The sequence below is a fragment of the Dermacentor andersoni genome, chromosome 1 (genome assembly GCF_023375885.2).
Source record: "Dermacentor andersoni chromosome 1, qqDerAnde1_hic_scaffold, whole genome shotgun sequence".
NCBI classification, from domain to species: domain Eukaryota; kingdom Metazoa; phylum Arthropoda; class Arachnida; order Ixodida; family Ixodidae; genus Dermacentor; species Dermacentor andersoni.
Window position 1 is genome coordinate 181083372 of NC_092814.1, and position 25428 is coordinate 181108799.

A 25428-nucleotide genomic window follows, 5' to 3' on the forward strand; every position below is an offset into this window, starting at 1 on the left:
GGTTTGTTCTGTACATGTGAGGGTTGTTTGAAGAACAAATTCTATTTGTGAATAATACAACAGCAACGTGCATCATAAATTGTGGTCTTTAACTGAGATTTATGTACCCAGAAATTAGTCACTGAACACTATTTTAAAACAATCAGATTATCCTAATGCAACATCTGTGGTATTTACTAGTTCCAAGCTTATGATCAGCCCATAACCTCTGAAACTTGGTTTGTAGTCCTTATCTCTATTTAAAATTGAAGTGAATTCACCAGGAATTTATTGTCAGAGAAGCACTCTACACTACGAAGTAGTAAGCAGATGGGTTAAGAAATTCAATGAAGATATAAGAGCATTAGTAAAAAGCAGAGAGGCTGACTATATTTAGTGAGCCGTAACAGAGTGTGTGCAGTCCAAGAGAAACTTTATCAGAACTGTTGACTCAAATTTGTGTTGTTACCCGTAACTCTCTCCATGCATGTTCAGTTACTCCTGCATCTGAAAAGAAGCTTCGCAATTTAATGTAATTTTTCTAAATAAGAAGATATCAAAGGGAACATGTTTACATGGCAAATCCCCTCAGGCACCATCATTTGCCAATTATGCAAAGCTCTAAATACTCTTGCCCCAGTATTACAAGTGCCTCATCAATGGCAGAAACCATGTAGAAAAGAAGCTTAGATAATGTAGTTACAATAGATTTCCATTAATTCGATCCCGACCGAAGGTCCATGCCAGAGCCCATGCACGTCTATGGACCCAAACTTTCACTATTCTGATCCTAAAATTAGCTTTCGCCGGGTAATTCAAACTTGGCCAGTGAGCATGCATGCCTCTGACCCCTATGGTGACTCCGATAGCGACCCCTTTAGTGGCAGCGTCTGTCTCGGCGGAGCTTAGCGGACAGTGTATGCGTCAGTGGCATACCAACTATTTCTCAAGCGGGGAGGCAAACCGCAAACGATCTGACCTCTCTCTCTCTACACGCACGCACGCACACACATACACACACACACACACACACACACACACACACACACATTGTGAATTACTACTACAGTAAGTGAAAGAACCTGGAAATGCGTCTGTCAGTTATACTTATTTTTAACAGACATAGACCTATTTATCAATCACACGTGGTGAACCATGGGGGCCCGAAAAATTATTTGCATTTGCATTTATTTCTTGCGACTATGTAAAATGTCAAGATGGTACATGGACAAAAGGCAATGAGTGCCTCACAGAGGTCCTGGATCCCGCCCAGTAGCAGCAGCACAGGGCACATAAGAAATGCGCATTTGCTACAAACAATTCTAATAGTTAAACAAGGAATTGTACATGATGTTTAAGTCTACATCATAAATGTATAGCTAGTTTATGTAATAGTATTGTTGAGGTTATACGCAACCGTGTACAATAAGCATAAATTACTTGCAATATTCACAAGAAAAAAAGGCAACAGATGTGTGCGACCTTGCGAGAATTACAACTCGATTTCCAGCGAAGCTGTTTCTTTCGAACAGTTGCTACAAAAGTTTCAGTTTCTTGTGACTATATCGCATATTATAAAAAAGTTGCCCGTTTATTTATGACAATTCCGTTTGAAACCTTGCCCCCAAGTAATGCTTTGGAGCACTTCTTCTTGGAAATTTTTAAAAGGCCAGTAATTCATCAACACACATGTTACTTCGCATAACATTTACCATAGTGTCCTCCCTCCCCCAACTCAATTTCTGCTATATTTGGTATCGGTTGAGTTCGCAGTTCTCCCAGGGCGGCAGCATTAATTCTCTCTTGGCAAAGCACATTCATAAAACTCTGGATCGCTTGCATGTGTAACTTGCTGCGAATTGCATAATTAGTCCCCTGTCTTTGAAGTTTACCTGCATATTCCCCATAGCATGCGCCCTATATTTTGGCCAATTATAAACAAAATGTCTTGTTTAGTTCACCGAGTACATCGCTGAAACCCAGTTGGAACATGTTATGAGGCCTGAAAATAGGGAAAGAAAAAACAAGGGCTCAGTAATTATTTGTAACATTTCTAGCTGGACCAGGAACGTAACAATTTTGTCGCACATTCCAGTTACCATGTCTCTCGTCCACTTTCCACAAAGTATAAACCTGTTGTAAAGTACAGCTATGTCGAGACTCTAGGAAGCATAGCTGATAGGAGCTATATCACACGCTCTAACACTTGAATAAGATTTCTTTACAATGGCTGTGTATGATCGAACCACACATAACTTCACACAGAGAGCTTCCATAGCGTACCACCAATTTTCGCTAAATTTGGTTTTGGTGGCTTTTATAGTTCTGCCAGGGCAGCGGCCTCAATTCTCTCCCACTCGTTAGGCATACTCATAACACTCTAGAGTGCTTGCATACGCACTTAATATATTATGAAAGCCACAATTATCCATGTATCTTGAACTTCATGTGCACCTACTCTTCACCCATTAGCTTGTCCTTACTGTCACCGAACAAAACGAATCTGCCTCCTTTATTTCAGTGAGGGTACCAGGCGAGATGCATAAAAACCACGCATGAAAGAAGTAAAAAAAAAACTTAAGAAGATGAGGGTTCAATAATTATTCTTAACGCTTCTAAATAATCCAGAAATGTTAACACTTGAAATGCTGCCTTCAAAGTATAAAATATATGAATGGCAGAGTTCTCTTGGGACATTGGGAAACAAGCACGATACTTTCGAACAGTTGCTGACAAATTTTTTAACGCTATATTTGATCAACATACATTTACCATTGCACATGAACTTGGTGGATTGTTCCCCTTATGTTTGCAAAATTGGCCTCAGTTCTAGTTATGCCAGCGCAGCCGTCTATGTATTACACCACTCGTAAAACAGACTAATAATGCTATGGACCACTTGCAGACATACTTGATCTACTGGAAAACGAACATTTAGCCCATCCATTTGGAACATTGCCTACACATTGGCCATACCATGCCCCTAATTTTGCCCAGATATAAACAAGATGACTTGTTTATCTCCCAGAGGACACCGGAGAAATAAACCACGAATCTTGTATGATGCATGAAAACTCATGATAAAGGGGGGGGTTTAGTAGGCTATTCTACAACACTTGCATTTAAAGCAGGAAAGTGAAAGTTTCGCAACGCATTGCATTTATAATGTTCTCTCTAATGTCACGGAATTTCAACCGTCTCTCATGCTGTTATTTTGGGAGTTTTGGAAACATTTCGATTAGCGGCAGTATGACACCCTGGAATGCTTCAATAAGCAACTTTCTACGAAGGCTGTAATGAATCTACACAGAATAAACATTTATCGCTCATCAGTCATAACACTGATTTGTACTTTGAATACACCATGCCCCACGCCATGCCCTACATGTAGATATATATTACCGAGGATACTGAGTCAAAACAACTAAATGACGAGTATAACACATAAAAATCGGGAAAAAGTGACCTTTCAGTAAATGTTTTCAAAGCACATAAGCAACCTACACAGTGCAAATTTTCAATTTTCGGTACACGTCACCAAAAAGTGGCCCTCCATTTTTCAAAATACAAAATATCTGCTGTTTTTTCTTCTGCTGGGAAACAAGTAAATAGTCTTGCGCTTATTTAGAAACAGCCTGAAAATGAAATCGTGAAAGTCAAGTGACACATGCCTTTAGGTAAAATTCAAGTCAGTGTTTTATTGGTATTGAAATGCCTCTGCACATTCGACCAAGGTCACGAGCATATCTACGAGAAGTTGTGATTACACTATGAAATTCGACAGTTATACCTGTGAGAGGTTTGATTAGATTGTTTATGGTGATAATATACTGAGACTGAAACACTATGTAGGCTATCTCTAGACAGATTAAATAGTTCCAGCATTTGATAAATGAACGATTTTATGCCGTAAGGCAAACCAGTCGTCGGGTGTGGCAGATTGTAATACTTTATCCGGACCTTCCCTTCGCCTGCAGGTTAAATGTACTAAGCTGATTGTGTTTTCAAATACGGAAATAGCGGTCTCAAAAAACTGGGCATGATGCAAGTTGTGCAAGCTGACATTTGTTAGAGCAGTAACTGCTCAGCATCAGGCGCTGTCCGCAACACGAGTTTGTATGGTCAGTCCCGCGCGTCGTCCATTACAGGGTGTCTTGAGAAGGCACAAAATACAATCCTCGATGCCCAAGCAAGGGATGCGTAGTAAAGAAAAGCATCACTTATGTGGTCACTCTATTATGAAGGGAAATTTAGCTTCAGCTGTAGTTTTGTTGGACTTTCCAGCGTGCAGCCGAAGGTGCCCGCTTTCAAAAGTGGGGGAGGAGGGGGGAAGGGGGCAAATGACATACTTTGCCCCCCAGTAGATACGCCTATGGTATGCGTTGAGCACATGTCATCTCTCGTCGAAAACGTCCATTTTTGGCCCGCCCTGGGAAGATTTTCAAGCATGTATGTGTGGGGGGGGGAAAATCGGGCCGAAAATTTCCTGCTCGGTGCACGCGGGCACGAAACCGAAACCATAATCGCCTTCGCAAAGTTTGTATGCTTTGCCGCATAACGCGGATGTATTCCGGCGAAGCTAACTAAATAAACTGTGTGCGTGTTAGAATCGGGTAAATAAGGCAAATGAATCAGTGATGTAATTTGGGCTTTTTCCTGTATCTTGTTTAATTCGACCCGCCGGATTATTCGATCTATTTTGTTGGTCCCGACCGGGTCGAATTAACGGAAGTCGACTTCATAAGAAAAAGATTACATATTTTGGAAACCTTTTTTTTTTTTTAATAATCAGTCAGAATTCCATTATGGCCCACACCCCTTAGCAAGTGGCACTGGGCATGGGCAGCTACCTCATTCTGGTAACTGAACACTTGTTTCTCTTTCTTTAATTTTTTTCTCATAGATTGCTGTGCATCTTTGGGCGTGTCAGCACCATGTATGACAGCATGTGCTTTTGACATTGACATCAATTTCGCCGTCAACAGGCCACAGTGCATTCGAGAACTTGATAAGCTGATGCACTGTGCTGCTGGTAAGTTGATGATGTTCCAGACTTGATACACAGAATAAAAGCATCCACATTTGTGAAACTAATAAAAGTCTTAGAAGCATAAGTGTCAATAATCACAACAATTATTAACTGTGATAGGCAGGTATGACCAAAAAAGAAGGATACACATTTTCATAATGTATTCTATTAATCTGAAATTAATTTTTTCAAGGAACTAAACAACCCAACTTTACACAGCAGATTGTTTTTAAGAAATGTGTATTCTTCAGCATAAGCATTTTCTATTCTAAACACTTTCATCTACTTTAAGGGCCTGAGATTTAGGGGAATATGTTTGTTTAATTTTGTGTTATACTATTGACTTTTGGGGCATTTGGGTATTGTGTTAATAATACATAGTTGACTGTAATATGCACATGTTATAGTAATTATATGCAGTTGATATAGGGATTGCATGATTTGGTATAATGATTTTACTGTCTTGCACATGAGACTTGTTTCTCCCAGTCATTGGTACACATATATTCAGTACCTTCCCCTCTTTCTCTTCAACACAGACGGTAGTGATCACAGACAGTGTTGCAGGAGCAAGGGCGTCCCTTCAAGCTGCCTGCGCTGGTGTGTCGGCAGGCCAGTATTTCAGACTACACAGTGTGCCCTTGCTGCTGCCAAAGAGATTGTGTCCTGCTTTGAAGAAGGAAAAGGTAGGCCAAGTGATATCATGTGACTAAACGCAAGCACACAAACTCAACTTCATGTAGGAAATTACCAACCCTTACACAACAGAAATGCACTGAATGCAACAACATAGTTTCATTCTTAGCAGATATTTTTAGATGTTCAGCTTGCATGCGATGGCATAGTTGCATTAAAATGTCAGGAAGTCCTTCACATTGTAACAGAAACACTTAAACATTACAATTAGGTGCAAGAAACAATGGAGCAATAATGATAATACTAGCTTGTTGACCTTGGAAGCTGAATAGTTTAATAGATTATATTGACTCTGGATTAAATTATTATTGTTTAATTTGATGGCCTCACCCGAGAAGCCACCTCAGGCAAGTTTGCAGGTTGTCCTATGCAGTAATGTACAGAAATTTGAAATACCTTTACTGTATTTGGATTTTCACAGCACCAAAATTTTGTGCTAGTCAGTTAATTTGCTATCACAAAGCTCCAGTATTTCCAATTTTACTTCATTTGAACTTCTTTCTTTGTTCTGTCATTTCAAAGAGCTGACCAAACAATTTGTGTGAGTTATTCATGATGAAAGATGTCTGTCAATGAGGAGATTCCATGTATTAAAATGTGTGGTAACAGTACTAGAGAATCAAGCTGTTCTCGTACCTTAACAGTCTTCTATTTCATAAAGTGCCGACTGTTGCTAATTTATAGCAACAGATCTTGAGTAGCTAAGTAAATATATGTAAAATGTGTTTGGCAATGAATTTAAGATGTGTTTATTCCAGTGTACTTTTGGCTAGCAAATATGGCCTTCAATTAGGGCAATAGTGAAAATAAAATTTTGAGGCAGTTGAAACAGTTCTGTGCATTGGTGTGATATGGACCTGCCTCTGAAAAGGCCTGGAAGGTATTTTGTATACTGTCAATGCAGGAAAGCTCTTTTGTAGTCAAGTGTTCGACGAAAACTCGTCTGGCGAGGAAACATAATCGTGCCAAAAAACGTGCACTCGCCAAGAATGAAATAAAAATAAAGAACCGACGTTTCGGGCCCCGTACGGCTCCCTTGATCACAATGAAGATGTAAGCATGAGCGCGTGGCTATTTATGGGTGAGGTGGTGCAGTGTTCGGGTGTATATGTTGGGAAGATTACCCCGCGTCCTGTTTATCGTGTGTCTAGTTGATTGGATGTGAAATGACTCTAAAAGCAAACGGGCAGATAAGTGTTTTTCTTTTGCGATGATGGCTGCTGACTCCCAGTCAATGATGTGTCCGGTTAGTTCGTGATGTTCCGCCAGGGCATTCGCGGCTGTGTGGCCCTTGGCGACGTCATTCATGTGTTGTTTCAAGCGTCGTTTAAAATTTCCGCTCTCGCCGATGTACGACACGTCACACTCCTTGCAGGGTACCTTGTATATCACTCCTGGGTAGTCCGCATGTTGCAAAGGGTCTTTTGCGCGTACCAGCTGTTGGCCAAGTTTTCGGGAAGGCACATGGGCGATTTGGACACCGTAGCCCTTAAAAATTCGTGCCAGGGCTTCGCTTGTTCCCACTGTGTAGGGTACTGCCGCGCGCTTCACTGTTTCTTTCGCTGTTTCACGGCGGGGCTTAGCTGCTTTGTGCTCCTGCGTTCTGAGCAGTTGTCGAGGGTAGCCTATGTTCAACAGGTCCCTTTTTACAACATGTAGCTCTTGCTTACGTTTCGTTGGGCTGGAGCAGACGCGGAATGCCCGGGAGAAGAGTGCTGCTGCGACGGATCGCTTTTGCCCGATTGGGTGCGCCGAGTCGAAGCTCAGGTACTTTCCCGTGTGCGTTAACTTTCTGTAGACACTAGTCCTCAAGCCGCTTGAAGTCCTCTCTACGAGGACATCCAGGAAGGGAATTCACCCATTGTTTTCCTCTTCAGCCGTGAACTGTATACTTGGCTTAAAGGAATATAGGTGCTCGAGGAAATGTGCTGCGTGCCAGCAAGGGATAATGCAGAAGCAGTCGTCCACGTATCTTAGAAATAGCTTTGGCCGCGTCCCGAATCAAGATAAGGCAGCACTTTCCAGATCCTCTAGAGCAATGTTGGCGCAAACGACGGATACAGAGGCTCCCATCGCTGTGCCGAATACTTGCTTGCAATACTGCTTGTTAAAGATGAAGTACGTATTCTCAAGGCAAAATTTTTGAAGGCAGCAAATGTCGTGGGATTCGAATGGCGTGCGTTTGGGCAAAGAAAAGTCATCCTTGAGAAGTTTCCTGCAGCACTCGACCGCGTAGTCAATAGACATACATGTAAACATTGACTTTACATCAAAGGAGATCATGACTTCGTCATCATCAATGCAGGTGCTTCTTATTAGCTCAATAAAGTGAGCGGAGTCTTTGACGAAAGTGGGCGTGAGTCCTGCAAGCGGCCTAAGAATACGGTGCAGGTAGCCGGACAGTTTGTACAGCAGCGAGCATGTGTAGTTCACAATCGGTCTTACCGGGACGTCCGGCTTGTGAATTTTCGGCAGTCCGTAGAGTGCGGGAGCCGATCCGTTGTGGCAGAGCAACCTGTAGTAGAGATTCTTTCTTTCAAGGGGGACAAACTTGAAAACTTCAGTAAGCAGCTTCTGGAGCTCCGATTCCACCTTCTTCGTTGGATCCCTAGCCAGTTTGGCATAGGTCGACGTGTCCTGGAGCAGCCCATTTATCTTGTTGACGTAGTCCACACAGTCCAAAACCACAGTGGCATTTCCCTTGTCCGCGGGGAGGATGACCATGTCCTCGTTTTTTTGTAACCGTTTCAACGCGCTTGTTTCTGCTGCCGGCAGGGTCGTAGGATTTGTCCTCGCAACCTTCGAGACGACCCCAATTGCACACGGCCGAGCTTCTTCCCGTAGACTGGGCTCAACAAGTCGTATCGCTTGTTCCACGGCGCAAGTCAGCTGGCCGACATTTGGTTGTGTGCCGATGTTGTACTTAAGGCCGCGGCTGAGCAGAGCATGCTCTGCCGGGTCGAGCCTGTATGAAGATAAGTTCCGAACACCTAGTGTGCCTGAACTATCGGCATTTCTTCGTAAAAGAAGGGAGAACTTGGAGTCCTGGCACGCTGACCTTTTTTCCCGCATGGCGGCAGCAGTGCTGTTGGCATGAAGTACAACATCGTGGAATTAGATGGGCAGCTGGTTTTTGAGCCGACGTTGAGCGAAGAAGATGTCATTCTCCAGGCGTTTGATTGTTGCCTTTGTTTCGAGGATTCGGGCCTGCAGAAGGTGTCCCTTGGCTTTGGCAATAGTCCGCTTCCCCATGGCAGTCTTGACAAGGACCGGGAGCCGCAGGGACCGCGGAATGAGTCCATGCGTCTTGCAGCGCGTGTTGAACTGTAGGTGGCATTGGAACGAGGCAAGTCTCGTTTTCGAGGCAAGTCTTGCCACCTCTCCCATAAATAGCCGCGTGCTCATGCTTACATCTTCATTGTGATCAAGGGACCCGTACGGGGCCCGAAACGTCGGTTCTTTATTTTTATTTCATTCTTGGCGAGTGCACGTCTTTTGGCACGAAAACTCTTTTGGCAGCATTGATATACATGTAGTTACTACTGTATTAGTAGCTCTATACTGCTTCTCACATTCCAGTTCAATTGTTTATTTCTGATGAAACTTCTATTCCTCCTAACATTTCTTAATGTATCCAGAAGTGTAATATTTATTATATTCCAGAACTGTCTGTGTCTAGGCTGTTACTGTGAAGTTCTGAGCAAGTTCTCTACTGCTTTTGATCAGATGTAGATGCACGGGTCAGGGATGGGAGCTCACTGCCACAATCCATGCATGAAAGAATCTTGCAGCAAAGCACAGCCTCACTGGAAAAGGAGAACGGTATCGAGTGCAAAATACCAGCACTAGCAACTTGTATCTTCTCATTTGCTAATCATGCTAAAGTTAAGAAGCAGTGCTTCAGTGATTACCATTCAGTAGAGCTTGGTTGCTAATGCTCTGATACCGAAGAAGCTGCTGCATTACACAGGAAGGCACTAGCACTTATTTCAGTAAGGGTGCATGCTCCAGCAATTTTACAACCACTGTGGCTGCCATTAACAACAAGCTTCAGATGACATTGTATCTGCGTCAGTGACAGTTAACAACTTAAAATGCAAAAGAGCCAGCTTTCCAGTGGTTATTTCTCATGCACTTGAGCTTCTGTACATGGCTGTTAGCCTCATGGATCATTATGTCTCTTTTGTAGCAATGCTCCCGGGGCCACCTCAGAATGTCAGGGCCACACAAGTGGCTCCTGGAGCAGTGGACATCTACTGGGATCCTCCGCTGAAAAATCCTGATGTGGTTCAGTGGTACCGTGTGCTCTGGAGGAGCGTTGGCTCGCAGAGCATCAACCGGGTAAGTGCTGGGCCATGGCACAAAGCTTTTCTTGCAGTAAAAGAAGGAGTGGAGAAACTTCAAGCTGTTCAACCTGGCAATGTTTTCGGTCTTGCCAAGTTGTCCTTTAGTTGTGTCAGATTTAAGTTTAAGTTTAAGTTGTGTCAAGTTTAATATTTATTCACTATTCATAAACAAACCAGTACAGGTAACGGGCAGAAAGAGGTCCTGAAGCGAAACATAGTAATGAGACGTCTGAAAATAAAATATAAAAAATAAGGGCTTCTAAAGAGCAAAACTGTAACTAGGTATATAATCACAAAACAAAATTTTTGCTAATGTCATGTCAAACTCTGAAAGCAACTATATTGCAAAAAAAAAAAAAACATCTATATTAAGTGGGCAAGCAAAGGAAAGCTTTTGCCTGGATGCAATGTTTCATCTGGGGGACTTGTCTTCCTCTTGTCGAAATGTTGGCTCTGGGCTGAGGATTTCCTTGTTCACCCACTGTCAATCAATTAAAGTCTCTATCTTCCTGTGACCCACCTGTCTTGGTTGAATATTTTATTGAAATTGCCACAATGAGAAATAAAGGTTTTGCAAGTGTAATGTAGTGTCTTATTAAGTAGGGGTGCGTGAACATTCAAGACTACATATATCAATTGAATAGACCTTGTTGTTCACATCATGGTCAATTCAACATTTGAATATTTAAAATTTTCTGTTATGCATTTGTTTTTGGTGGAATGGTACAGAATGAGAATGGTTGTTAGTGCCTATCAGGTGGAAGGAGCAAAGAAAGGCCACTCCAAATGTGTGTTTATTTATTGTGCTGTTAATCTACCTCCCAGAAATACAGAGGCAATACTCAGAGGCGCCTGCTGCTAAGGTGACACATTGTGCAGTGTGTTTTTTTCCCAAAGATATCTTGTGATCGTTACCAAATCAAGAATTTCTCTTGGGCTCCCTTCAGTTTGTTTCAGTGATTTAGGCACAATATTTTTTTATTATTTTTTTAACTTCACCATGGTTGCACTGATGTAAGAAATTCAATAGTCAATGCCCAAAATTTCGGTATATTTGTACTATTCGATTTCAATAGAAAATTTAACTATTACAGTGCCCCTGCTACTAAGTCGATAGCTTCTTTTTATCCACTAGAGGTGTTCTTCCCCAAAAATATTTAACTCGTATTCAAATTGGCATCCAATTCGTTCCACTTAAATTGTTTGTGAAGCACATTTCCAGTTGTAAGTGGAACTAGCTGGCATTGGTTCCAGTCACATACAGTTCCAATTAGGTCTGACTTACTGGTGTCATTCGGGCTAGTCTAATGGTCCAAGCTTTGATTGGTGAACTGGTTCCAGTTGCAAAGTGGAACCAGCCACATCGGATGTAGTACCCTGCCATAAATCAAATGTACTTTCTTGCTGAATGGATAGGTATGAGGAGGGGCACATGCAAAAAAAAAAAAAAGAAGAGAGTCTCTCATTTGTGTATGTGTGTTTGTCTGTGCCTAACGTCCATATAGCAATGTTTCACCAACAGAAAGAAAGCAGACAGCAGAATAACAGAAAGAAAAGCATGATGAGCAAAATGAGAACAAGGTGAAAGCTGGAGCCAACGTTTCAGCAAGTGGACTTGTCGATATATTGGCTCCAGCTTTCACCTTGTTCTCGTTTTTCTCATTGTCTTTCATTTCCATCTCCCGTCTTCCCCATGTTTTCGCCAGAAAGAAAAGCAGTTATTCAACAGCAACAGCCATCACGACCCAGAAATAACAGAAGTCTTCTTTGACTAACTTTGCTTGCAGTGACATATTGAAGGAGCCATATTAGTACAAAATATATGTTTGAGACTGTTCTGTGCAAACTGCTTAGCACGTATTGGTCAAAACAGGGTGTAGGAGTGTCTATTTGATACCACAGCCTGGTGACAGTTTAAACACGGTTAAAGCTTGAACACTTGATATTTTTTTTAGTCAACTACTACTCTTCATGTATCTGAGTCATGCATACGCAGTGTTCAGTGGAACAAAACACAGTGAACTCAGCTAGCTTAAGGGGGGGACGCGGGTCTTAAAAACTGAAAATCTCGAAAAAAGATAGATTTTTCGGAACTGCTTCTTTTTGGCATCTGTAATGTCTCATCTACACCGTATCAAATCAAATCAAATCAAGTTTATTCATTACAAAAAAGGAAACGGTTACATTTTTCTTTTGCAGACAGAATCAAAATGATTTGCCCCGAAACGCACCCGAAGTGACCGCAAAAAATTATTTTGTCAGCGCGGACGGCAAAAAACGACCTCAAAATCACGCAGAAACACCGGCGTTCACGGAGCTATTTCTCGTCTTTCCCGCTGCTGAGCGCCGCCATCTTGGTATCGTTCGAAAGCTCAAAGTTCTGCCTTTCAGTTCCCCGCATCCTCGCCGACTGGCCGCATGGAAAAAGCGCAAATGTAAAACAATCAGGGGCCAGTCTGACGAAGCTCGCGATGCACGCGGCCCTCCTATTGGCTTCTGGTGCCTTCAGGTGCCTTCTGATTGGCTGTTGCTATTGCAATTAGGCCTAACAGACGAGCTTGCCTAGCAGACGAGCTTGTCTGCTAAGCCTGGCAGTTGGTCGCTTCGAAAACCGCTGATACTGTTCATTGTATTACGAACGCAAGCGGCAAATCGACCCTCTCTAAAGAAAAAAAAAGTTTGAAACCAAACACGCCTCCACGAAAAGCGACGCGCAAGCTGTCTCTGCTTTCTATGGCAAGAAAGAGGAGGCGGTTATCCCGAGGTTCAGACGAGCCGACAAGATCGCGCCGGAGATTACTCACTGTATCGCGCAATCTCATACCGCATCGGCAATAGTGCAGCAGTGAAGCTAACCATTTCCTACTATCCCACATGTAGGTTTATTTTGGAGACCGCAGACGATGTGCCGATGCCTATTCTTGTGCCTCTCGCGCTACGTAGCACAGGTTCTTGCCGGTGCATTGCCGGTGCCGGTGCAGAACGATCGCATTTTGGCGTCAACTTCGTTTAGTATAATACTTGGCTCGAATAGTCACCTGTTCTTTAAAGGGCCCCTCACCAGGTCTGGCCATTTTGAGCTGACAAGCGTGGAGCATACATTGAGCGATAACGATCGTGTTCTGCAAAGTATTACATCGCTACGCGCCGCGGAAAGATCTGAAATTTCAAACCGAATGCCATTATTCCTTCTCCTCGCGGCTGCCGCGCTCCAAGCCGGACGGTGACGTAGTCGTGCCCCTGCGCCTACGTAGTCGTGTCCACAGTGTGATGTCGCTCGTAGTGACACGAGGTTTGAATTATTCAAGACAACATCTGTTATCTGTGCGTTCTGTTGCTTGAATTGACCAATTGAAGTTTAGAGAAATGATAAAACACACAAACGGAATGTCTGCATGTTTCTTTGTTTTACTTCGCACCAAAGGAAGAGAGATGTACTTCCGCTTCGTCTGCTTGTTTCCACGGTTGTGGGGTCGCGGGCGTAGGTACCGAAACTGCCATTTTCTACCATGCTCCAGCGCGTGATCATGCTCTGTGATCCGCTTGTTCTGCCTCAGTATTCGTGTAGCATGGAATTGTACCGCTAGTCATGTTTCCATGTGCACAGCGCGCAAAATCGTGCACTGAGCGAACGAGACAACAGCTCGCGCGCTACGACGTCAGCGGAAAGGCCTAGTGCCAGACAAAAAAAAAAAGCGAGGAGAAAAAAAAAATGAAGGCAGGGCCTGTGACGTATGTGTCACACGATCGTTTGGTATGGGAGAACGCAGGGAAGGTATTTCGCTTGCGAAGGCTAGACGGGGCGAGTGGAGAGAGCGTCTTGCTTGGAAGTGGAGCCCGCCTGCTGAAATTATGGGTTCGCGGCACTCAAATACTTCTATCTCGACTATTAATGAGCCGATTTGAAAATTTTTTGCGGCAGAGCGCTCCCTAGAGGACACTAACAACTTCCAGCATATAACCAAAATTTGCTATGGGACCTGGTGAGGGGCCCTTTAAGACAAAAATTAGAAACTGTTTTCGTCTATGGGAAAAATGGCGTCTATAAAGCCGGCCTTGGCACAGACGTGTGTCGCCACCTGCCGTCATCTGCACATAGCAGCATTTCAGGGATGGCTGCTGCGTGTTTCTCGCTCCTGGAACCATAGCGTTTTGCCTGGAACAGGTGACTGCCCTCCCTGAAATTCTGCTTTCTGCAGATGACGACAGTGACGACACAAGTTTATATGTGCGCTGTTTAAGCAGCAGCTTGCATCCCCATAAGCGCAGGCAAATTTGCGCTTTTTTCTTAGAAACTAGGCAATGAATTGTGCCAAGTGTTATACTAAATGAAGTCGATGACAAGATGCAATCGTTCTGCAAAATTTGAGCAAGAACAGTGCATGGTGAGCGCAAAACCTTTTTTTTTTTTTAACACGCGCCGCCAAATATTCAGGACCCTGTATGTGCGCCTAATGTCTACATCAGCGGAAGAATTTTGCGTTTTTAATTATATTGTAATTATTATTTCCCGGTTTTGAAGCTTGAAATTTATATTTTCCGAGTTTTTTTTTTAGAGTTTTTTTTCTTCTCAAGTATAGCTTTATTGAAGTCTCAGATGTTGGGATCAGCACTGTGTCCCTTCTACTCATTTAATTATCGTCATTCTTTTTTTTTTCCCTGAATGCAGACGAGTCAGAGAGTGCACAAAAATTATGATATAGTGTCTTAGAATACTGAAACATTTTCAAATCCTGTAGAAATCGCCAATAAGAATTCACATTTGTAAACCTGCATGCAACTTTAGAATTACATAACTTTGGCTAAAGTATAGATACAAACATACAAGTGCTAACTTGCAGTATTTGAACATCCAAGAATATACCTGCTTACTTTTAGCTATCCTGTAGCAGTGCATTTTTTGCAAGTAACATGCCAAATTTTTAACACAAGAAAAGTTGTAACTACCTTTTTTATTGATTTTAGAAAAAAACTTAATTGCATATTTGTAAGCAGCACACAAGATTAGATGTGCCCTGAAAGTTTCATGTTTCAAGAGCATTGCATGAATACAAAGCCAATCAATCATGAGGCTGGTGTTCCGTTTAAGCAGCAGTTCTGTTTAAGGGGCGACTCTTGAAAGTGAAAACTTAATAGTTACTTTCTGGATGTGTTTTTTCGTCAAGTGCCTTTGCCTTATGAAAGGTTTGATAAGGTTTTCATTAATCGATTTCAGTAAATTTGGTGTTGTTATGCTCAGCAATACCTAGGCAACATGCTAGAGGCTAAAGGTTTTCCATATGTTCAATAGACAAAAGAGGTAGTGGCAGTAAAACTTTAAATGCAATTTTCTCAACTTTCTTTTTTTTGGGAAGTGCTTTTGCCTTACAGAAGTTTTGATAATGCTTGCATAAACCGATTCCAGCGAACTAGGTATAATGTTTTTGAGTGATATCACAGCTCCATCCTAAAGCTTTCCGTTTTTTCTTAAATGTAATAGATTATTAATTAGATCAAATGTAGGCTAATTACTGCCACATTGTTTTTTTCTTCCCAACTTTGGTATTTACTTGTGATAATGACAATTACTTTATTGGTATTTGCTTAGCTTTAGGATGTGCAGTGGACCTTTGGAAATGTCTGCATATTTTTAAAAACACTTTATTTTAATGAAAAATTACTACAAAGGCCCATAAGAAATGACCTAATTAGGACTATTGTATTCTGTCATATCTTTCTTCCAAGTGAGATACCTGAAATATAAATACATATTTGAAATCAGCATTCTACAATATATCTGCACGCAAAATTTAAGCAACATATGTTGAAGAATAAAAAGTTTTCATGACCCTCATTCCCCCGTTACAGTCGTAACCACAACCACGTCCGGTTGTCAGGAGTCATGTTTGCTGCTCAGCAGATGTGAAAAGAAACCTACCCACAGGAAAACTTATAGTACAATTGTACATTCATGGGGTATCTGTGACAGCCAACTAGTAGTAAATCACTTGGTCCCAGGTCATACTAATGTGCGCCCAACTGCCAGCTAAACTGTTCCACTGAAATGTCAGCTTTGTCCACCTTGTGCCACAGCAAGTTAACAGCTAGAGATCAACTAGAGGTCTGCTAGAGGTCCAGTTGACTGCCATCTTGAACCAGATGACCTTAAACTGGTCCAGCTGAACTGGTCCCAGCAAAACATCTTTTTCTTGGGTATTCATTTGTCTGCACTATACATCCGTAGTTTTTACTATAAAATACAGTCACAACAGCCGTAACAGTCCGTAAATATAAATGTCCTTAGTCTTGTATGGAAAAATTTGAGACATGAGCTATAGGTAGCTTTCGTGCCTGCACTGTAATAGATTGTTTCAGGGCAAAGATGTCAGCAGGTGTCAGAAAGTGCAGTAACCTCAGCTCTATCTTTTTAGAACGAGACATTGAAGCCACCATTCCAGTTCCGGGACATGGAAAAGGGTCTCATCTATGAATTCCTGGTCAAGGCAGGCAACCACTATGGCATGAGTGCCAGCACTCTTCCAGTTGTCATTCATCCACCAAGTAAGTTGGTCACTTGTCACACATGTGAAAAGCTGTGTGTGAAAGCAGCATGGTATGCTTGTAGTTCTGGAGGGCTCATTATTTCATTTTAACGCGATAGCATTAAGGGCCCCGTGTTGCAGAATATCCGGCATCGGCGCCCCGCATCCAGCGTTGATCGTTTTGTGAGCGAAAAATCATTCCGAACCATGTATACCCAACCACGCAGGCCCTCCGTGTAGTGCAAAGACATTAATGAACTAATTTAATTTTTTAAAGTAGATTGCTTCAGAAAAATTATAAATTACAACTTACACACAACCTACGGACATGATAGCGGCGGACTGTAATTTGAATATACGAGAAAACATAATTCTGTTACGCAGAAACTCAAACATAAGCCCCTTTTCCAGCATTTCTACCATTCATAGAGTGGCGCGCCAAGCTCAGTTCCTCACAACACCACCATCCAGATGGCGCTCGGCTCTGCGCATTCGCGGCCCACGCAAGAGGCCACATTTCTACTACAAAGCTTGCCTTCGTGCATGGCATTCACTGCCAGCGTTTCCCAGTAAACATTACGGTTACATAAGCCGGCAAGCATGAGAAGCAGTCGGGGATCTTTGAATGCAATCGTGTTCCACTCTTAAGGTGAAGCTTAAGCATCCTCCAAATCTTTTAATCTGTTGAAAGCTGCAGAACACTCTGGCCAGTTATGGTTGAAGTTGCTGTTGTTGCCAAGTGGATGCACGTGATGTGGCCTAATTGATGACATTGATGCTCAAGACTTTTGAACATATGGTATGAAGCACAGAAACATAGAGCATATGTAAAGCTGTCCATGAATAAATATAATAGCATTTTAAAACTTAAATTTTACATGATTGCATATATACTTGTCTTCACTCATGTACTGTTTAAACCAAAACCCTATGTTTACAGTAGTTCCCCAATACAAATTTACTGTAGATGCTGAAAAAGTCTGCATTATTACACCAATTTTTCTTTCTTGCCACTCAATATGCAAATGTGCATGCATCTATAACTACTTCACATGCGCACAGATGCTCCCTTCCCTTCATTTCACTTTCTTTTTTGTTTCTTACCATAAGCATTCAGAATACCAAAGTGGCAATAGTGGATAAATGATGTCTTGAAAAGAGACTGGCTTTCGTCAGATGTCAAAAGGTAGCAAAGCAGCACATTTTACAGAAATAATCATGCCAGACAGTGTCGTACAGAAATGCACATGTACAAGTGTTACACAACACAGAAATTTGTCTCTTTGAACATCCCTACAAAAGAGGGGCAAGAAGAAAAGGTAATGTTGATCAGACTGTCCTTGCACCTTCTTGCACACCTTGCATACTTTGTTAATTCCATTCATATAATGCTGCTTTTTTTATGGTCTATTTCTTTATTTTTCATCAAAAGACATGACAATGTGTCAATTGGATATTGATTAGAGCACCATAGGGAGAAGTGTAATTTTAATTTATGTTTCAGTGCTGTGTACTAGAATACCTGACTCCATTGGCGAGAATTTCTTTCAGTGCTGTGTACTAGAATACCCGACTCCATTGGCGACAATTTCTTGTGCAGTCAAACCTCATTACAACGAAGTCGCATCCAACACAAAAATGCCTGTGGCCCTTGCGCCATTAAAACACATGCATCATCATCATAGAAAAATACCTTTGTTAAATCCGATGATCGTTGTAAGCTTACACACTGATATCGGTAAAAGAATTTGAGCATTTTATATTTACTTTGTTATTATTTGTGTTCATTTTATCGAGGTTAGGCTGTAAAAGTTGGGAGGTATACTTTCTTGAAAATTCAGCAGTAGTATAAAGGCATTTACCGTAAATAATACAGAAAGCTTGTTCCCACATTGTCTGCAGCTCTACCTGGACAGGGTTTGAGCCTGGGTGGAAAGATAGCTATTATACTGGTGATGACAGCACTGGTGCTGGTGATTGCTGCTGTGCTGGGCATTTTCTACTGGAAACGCTGGAAGGCCAAGACAAGGCCTCCTGGTGTCTCGTTCGAGAATCCCACCTACCTCAAGGATGGCGTTGTACTCCAGGTAGGCATGGTGGTTATGTTTCACCGCGCATGTTCATGTTTCACGTGGCAGAGCAGTCTAGCCCAGTAAGAGAAATTCGTGGTCATGTGATTGCATGCTGACTTTGTCTTCAGTTGAGTGTAATGTAGCATTATTGAGGATTGTGGCAAACAGCCTCTGCCTTATATAAGATGAAACTGATTGGGGGACAGGCACTCCAAGAGGTACCGGCTAAAGCAATATGAGATAATGGAGCTTTCTGAAAATTGTGCATGCAAACTGCAGTCCAACACTTGGAATTCACTTGCTGATTAGGCAGTGGTGGAGCATTTCGTCAGTGGCTATAGCACTCTGGTGGTGACCTTGATGTTGCAAGTTAGAGTATTCCTAATCATAGATGTACAACTGCTTTTTGACAGTGAGTGGAACACCAGGTATCACCATGACAGAATGTATTTACATGCCATCTGAGACCTGAATTCAGAGCAACAATGTTATTATACAGAACAGTGTGGTACGACCTTAGGCACTTGCATTATCAAGGTCATACACACACGCATAGAATGGCTTTTTCATTTTTATTGGAAACAGGCAAAGGAAGTAGCCTGTAACAGATGGGATAACTCCATCTTTGCAGCCGGGTTTGGTTAACAGCTACTGGCAGTTACAAGAATTTGAAAGAAAATGTAGTTGCCTTAAGTAATGATGGGCTTCCACATTGCAATTTACAGCTGTGCTCTAAACAACTAGCACTCAAAATGTTTATTAATAAAATATTGATTTAAACAGCCATGGAAATTAAACCTACAGATTGAGCATGTTTGTTAATGAAGTGGCACTGCTAAGTCATTATCTGACTTGCCTGCTGCAGGTTTTTGCACTGTCCCTCATAAAAATGCTGTACCAACTTTCCCAAGCTTCAAATATAGCACTGTCAAGAAAGTTAAAAGAAAGTGCCCAATAATCATTAAGACAGTATGTGCCCGAGCACATACATAGTTAAATGAAAAGAAGTACTTGGGCTCTTTCACTTTTCTTATTCAAGGTTTTTCCAAACCTACTTCATGGCTGAAAAAGACATTCACAAAAAACCAGTGAAGTACACGTCCATAAGCAGTAACAATTTGTTTCTAGTTGCACTAAAAGAATGTTTGTTTGAAACTATAAATGATGTGTACTAACTTGACAAGCCCGCCTTTATTTGCTACCTGCCCTGCATCCAACAGATTTAAAGGAGGCACTTAGGCGGAGAAAATGCCAGTAGTCATTTGCAAGGCCAGGTCTGTCTGCACATACTAACAGTCCTCCTTCTCCTTTTTTCTGTTTTGACAGTACTACTGCCAAATTCATTAAAAAAAATTATTCAAAGGTTCCATGCCACGTCTTTCATGAAAGTTGTGAAATATGCCTGGTATCAAAGGTCACATTCTCATAGATCCTTTTCCAATAAAAAATTTTTGAATGTGCTTTGTGTGTACAGAGTTAGTTATTGGCAATCAAATGCTGCCTGTGCCACATCCTCACAGCCTTTTCCTGTGCTTGAAGATATGCTAATTTGCCCATGCGGAGCAGTGCCTGCCATCCTGTGCTCATCATCATGCAGAGATTTGTATTGGCATCGCATCAAGATTGTGGTGCAATCCTATGCACGTGCAGCCCTATCTCGTAGGCCATAGTATTGGTCCAATGGTATCATCCTCTGGCTTCATGTGATACCACTGCCCTGTTAGCCGTGAGATTTCCATTGCTGCTTGTGCCAGAAGCACTGCCCAGTCATGACTTCTACAGAAATCCAGCCAATGGCTATCATGTGTATAAATGCGTAAGGATATACATGAAAACTGGCATGGATTTCATAAATTTGAAGGAAATAGCGGGCATTCTTTTTAATGAAATATGAGGCTTAGATGTTCATGACATCATTGTCTAGCAATTAAGCATGTTTATTTAATATATGTTGAAAAAGTGTCACAGAACCCCTTCCCAAGCTCTGTAGCACCAGCACCATTACCAGCAAGGACAACCATAGGGTATCAAGTTGTGTCAGCTCCATGTTTTCACGATTCCTTCCTACTAAAGTGCAGCAATGATAAGCCGTACTTATGGCCTTGCAATTTTGAAATATGGCTCCAGTTGTGACCTAAACTGTGGTGGTGACTTTCTTGTGTGTGTAATCAGTCTCAGTGTTGCAAGGTGTTGGATGCATGTTATGCATGTGCGGTTCACATAAGCCTAGCTGCTTACATGCATCTGTTTGCTCTTTGCAGAACACATCGGGAGAGGGCACAGCCAAACCTGGTGAAACGACTGTTGAAAATGGTGGCCACCGAAATGGCCGGCCACGGGCTGTTGAGAACTGCTATGAGGACATCCGTGCAGTCAGGCTTTCCTCGTGATCACTTAGGACTGATTGCACATCCTATATTCAGGCCTCCTCCTCTCTCTGTGAAGGAGCTCTTCATATTGCCCTGCTGCTACGTTGGCTGGATAGAGCGTCATGAGAGCTTCAAGGCCTGTGTCTTATAGTGGAACAAGGACAGCAGGATATTGCCTAGTGACCATGAAACCGTGGTGTTCTCAAAGAATCTGCCATGTTGTGTGTGCCTCGCCAAATGTAACGAGGCCAATGTTCTTGTGTGACAGTGAGAGAAAAGAAGGCTGCTGCGATGACACTTTTTCAGTGTCTTGGCAAATGTCTTCCAAACATGTTTAATGTCTTGATGAACAACCTTGCATGAAACCTAAGTTTGGGTTCTTTGTGGGCACATGATGGCAAGGTGATGCACAGGCTTGCATCAAGATTGTTGCCCCTGGAGGTTGTTCTTTAGATTTTGTCAAATGAGATGCCTTGTGCTTGCTGGATAGGAACATGTCGTGCAACCCATCGGCACACAGTAAGCATTTTGTGCCTTGCATCTTGCAGAGCTATGTGCTATTTGGGGCATATGTCATCCCCTTGCCACATGTGCCTTGTTACACCAGAATGTGCGTGCTACATGCCCCATTTTTCACAAGTAGAACCCTCTGTCTGCACACAATGCTGTGGAAGCAGAGTTCACGTCAGCATACAGAATATAAACTGGCTTTGTTTGAAAACTATAGTATTTACTGTGCAGTGCCTGGGAGTCCTAACAGAAGCAGCACACATTGTCTCCTCATGCACTGTGGCAATTTACTGAATTTGTCACACTTATTTCCTTCATCCTGGCACTTTCCATTACTTCACATACTCCCACTTCCTAAAGGAGGTTGTTTGCAGGTTTATTACAGATGTTGAGGAAATGTGCAGTTGTGGCTTTGAAGCAATGCCATTTGTATGGCAGTACAGTTCAAAGTGACATAAGCACAAAAGCTACAGAACTTTATGAAGTACCAATGCAGTTAGTGCTGGTGAGTTGACCAGTGTTATGCTTAGCCTGTGTTTGTATGCAAGCTTTGAAAAGGAAGGCAGCAAGAAGTCAGAGTACTTAAGAAAATTTAATCTAAGCAAGTGCAGTTGCTTCTTGTGCTGGCACCAGCAGAAGGCAGCTGTCACCACACATTGCTTTGTATATAAATAATATGTGATAACAAAGAAAGCGTTTATGACATGTATGTTACGGCATTCCATTTCCTTGTTGCTGTGCTTTTTTATAGTGTATTTTGTGGCTTTTTTCGTGTGCAACATTTGTTATGGCCTGGTGTAGTTTAAAAAAATTGAAAAGCCTAACAAGGCAATTTCATCAACCATGACCGTGATATCATGAAGAGTGATTTTAGTTGTGTATTTTAGCTTTTACATATGTTCAGCTATTTCACACTTTTTATGGCATTAGACAGGATTTCCTAGAGAAGAATACAGCAGTCATTGTGATATGCAATGGTCTTTGTAGGGTCTGTGTTATTACCATTGCAGTAAACATTCCAGTGTAGCTTGCAATTGATTTCTGTTGCAGATGTTGAAACAAAATGAATTGTGTCACCACACCAAGCATGGACTAAGGTTACCAACCAAAAGCAAAAGGCAGCCATTTCATTTGGAAGCATATTTTAACATCAACAAGCATATTGATTTGAAAATCTGCTCCAAAATGGCTTTTTTTTGTGTGTGTGTGTGTGGAATCTTGGTGTATATGTTGGATGTTAGAATCTGCTTCCAACCTGCACTACTGGAGTGCCTATTATACACACAGTAGGACTGCAACATCAGCCACAATTGTTCAAACTGACAATAGATTATGGGAGCAGTACCAGGAACTCTTCATGTCTGGCTGGCCCTTCTTTAAAAAAAGAAAAAAGAGCGTGGAAGGAGGCAACTGTCCAACCTTCAGTAACGCATGTGACACTGATATTTTTATTTCACTGCAATGGTGGATGTGCAGCCTCAGAAAAAATTTTCAGCATTCTCTTTTTTACCAGCAGATTTGTATGGTCGCGTAGTCTCACACTCGTACGACAGTAGCAACATGTGACAGTACGTGCAATGTTCACAACAAAGTGACCTGTTCCAGTCAAGCTCAGAGATGTTATTTTTCAGAGAAGTATAGATGCTATTTTCTCTCTTGCACTGAAAAGGTGTGTACAAAATGAAGCAGGATTGCTTGCCATGCTGTTCAGTTTATTGTGCAAGTGGAGGGAATTTGTACATAAACACAAACAATGCCCATGAACAAAGAAAACAGCAATTATACTGATGCTGTGCATATACATAATTTTATATTGAAATGCAGAGCTGTAAATAATGCAAATGTTTTTTTAAATAAAGAGACTTGTGTTTCTTTTATTTGCACTTTTTTTCTGGTAGTGTCCCAGAGCCATTTCTAATACAGCATGGAATTTCGTTGACCGAATTGTTTGAATTCACTGCCCACTTTTGGACTGAAAAAGTTCTTACTAAAGCAACAGAATGTTTTGCTATTCATTATGTATGAACCACAGCTCCTCGGCTGTTACTGGTGCAGTGCTAAGGTGCAGCTGCAACATACGACTATTCTCAAGAGGTAACAGCTGAATTGCCCCTTGTGTGTTATTGTACAGAGAAGTGCATAGCGCACACTTCAGTTATGAACTGCTTGCTTGTTACGCAAGAGAATATAACTTTCTGCAGTTCTTGTGTTCTGCAAAATGTATGCATACGTGTGTGGCTGTGGTACATACAGCTGCACAGACAGACGAAACAGCTATATGCTGTTTTGTCTGCATGTGGAGCTGTACGGATGTACGTCTGTCTGCTGTCAAAACAAATATAATGTGCAATATCTTGCAAACATTAATCAGAAATGTGCTTTACAAAGGTGCAATTTGAGCCAGCTGATATTCTATTCTTGTACCTGGCCTTGTACAAAGGAAACAGTTACAGGCTCATATCTGCAAGAATCAACCAGAACACTATGAATGCACACACACAATGCAAATATGAAAGTGTGCACTAAATGCCAGACTGGCCAAAGCCCTTCATTAATTACTGCAACATTATTTCATCTAATATGAGCTGAAGTCAGCACAGACTTCAAAGACAGCAAGGCAACAAAGAAATTAGCACTGTTACTATGGTGTCATTGTATGCTCTAGTTTTCTGAAAGTACCCATGACTTTCAAAATATTCCCCTGGTTTTGCCATGCAAAAATTGGTGCAAAAACAGGGGAATGTTGGGTTTTGGATGTGCAAGCAAGGCTGCATCGAACAGTTGAGCCTTGATTGCTTTGAAAGACTGGAGCACCCGGAGACCATGACAAGGGAGACGAGTTTCTCTTCTTTGCCTTACAGGGTACCTGAAACAATTTTCCTTGTACAAAAAAAAAAAAAATATGGGGTTTTATGTGCCAAAACCACTTTCTGATTATGAGGCACGCTGTAGTGGAGGACTCCTGAAATTTTGACCACCTGGGGTTCTTTAATGTGCACCTAAATCAAAGTACACGGGTGTTTTCGCATTTCGTCCCCATCGAAATGCGGCCGCCGTGGCCGGGATTCAATCCCGCGACCTCATGCTCAGCAGCCCAACACCATAGCCACTGAGCAACCACGGCGGGTCCTTGTACCCAAGACAACCACCTATACATATAGGGTATCTCTCATGGAATGCTATCTTAGTACTTTATACCGGTGCACTATATTATGCGAGCTATACGTGGTTATACTTTACCCTCTTCTCAAGCTGTGGTGTTCCCCTTCAACTTTTATCTTGTACGGCCATGGCTATGTCCCTCCTTCTCTTGGGCGCAATGTCATGTGGCAATGCAAGTGTTGTCTACCTCCAGCTGATCTGAACCAAATGCATTCCTGCACGTCTTTCCAATGCAGTTTTTATGATTACTGTGCTGATGGTCTACATGTAGTCTACATGCAGATGCTGCAGTTTACTCCTTGCACACACCTCCAGTGCAACACAAGTGCATTACAATGCTGGTAACATTCACGTTTCTGCAACTGAAAGACACTGCTCTGCCTATGACCACACGAGAACAACCCTCCTGCACCCAGCCGGATGCCGTTGCCACTGTACTATTATTAGCCTTTGCTGCATTCTTCCTTACTCCTTGCCTTCTTTTATGCAGCCTCGCAAAGCTTCCACAAAGCCCAGCTTTTCGGAAGAAACTCCATTTCATTTCTTCCCCAACACACACATGCAAATGCATGTGTATTGACATCTGTAGCAGATGATCCGCATTCTCAGGTGAAAGTGCATCATTGGTTTGAAGAAACATTTGCATTTAATGCATTTGAGTATTTCTTTTTACAGGTACACAATTTACTTCAAAATAAGCTTGATGGAGTGGCATGTTTCAAGTATTCTTGATGATGCCATGTG

At 42.1% G+C, this 25428-nt stretch overlaps 1 protein-coding gene across 1 annotated transcript in view; it reads left to right on the top strand.

Moving 5' to 3' along the window:
• LOC126547235 (Ig-like and fibronectin type-III domain-containing protein 2) overlaps positions 1-23399 on the top strand; it is a 97596-nt gene extending 74197 nt beyond the window's left edge. Inside the window, exons 21-26 of the mRNA XM_055062831.2 lie at positions 4883-5011; positions 5548-5694; positions 9894-10045; positions 16461-16590; positions 18474-18658; positions 20905-23399. Coding sequence (XP_054918806.2) covers positions 4883-5011; positions 5548-5694; positions 9894-10045; positions 16461-16590; positions 18474-18658; positions 20905-21033 — 872 coding nt within the window. The 3' untranslated portion in view covers positions 21034-23399. The remainder of the gene's footprint in view (positions 1-4882; positions 5012-5547; positions 5695-9893; positions 10046-16460; positions 16591-18473; positions 18659-20904) is intronic.
• The last annotated feature ends 2029 nt before the right edge of the window (positions 23400-25428 follow it).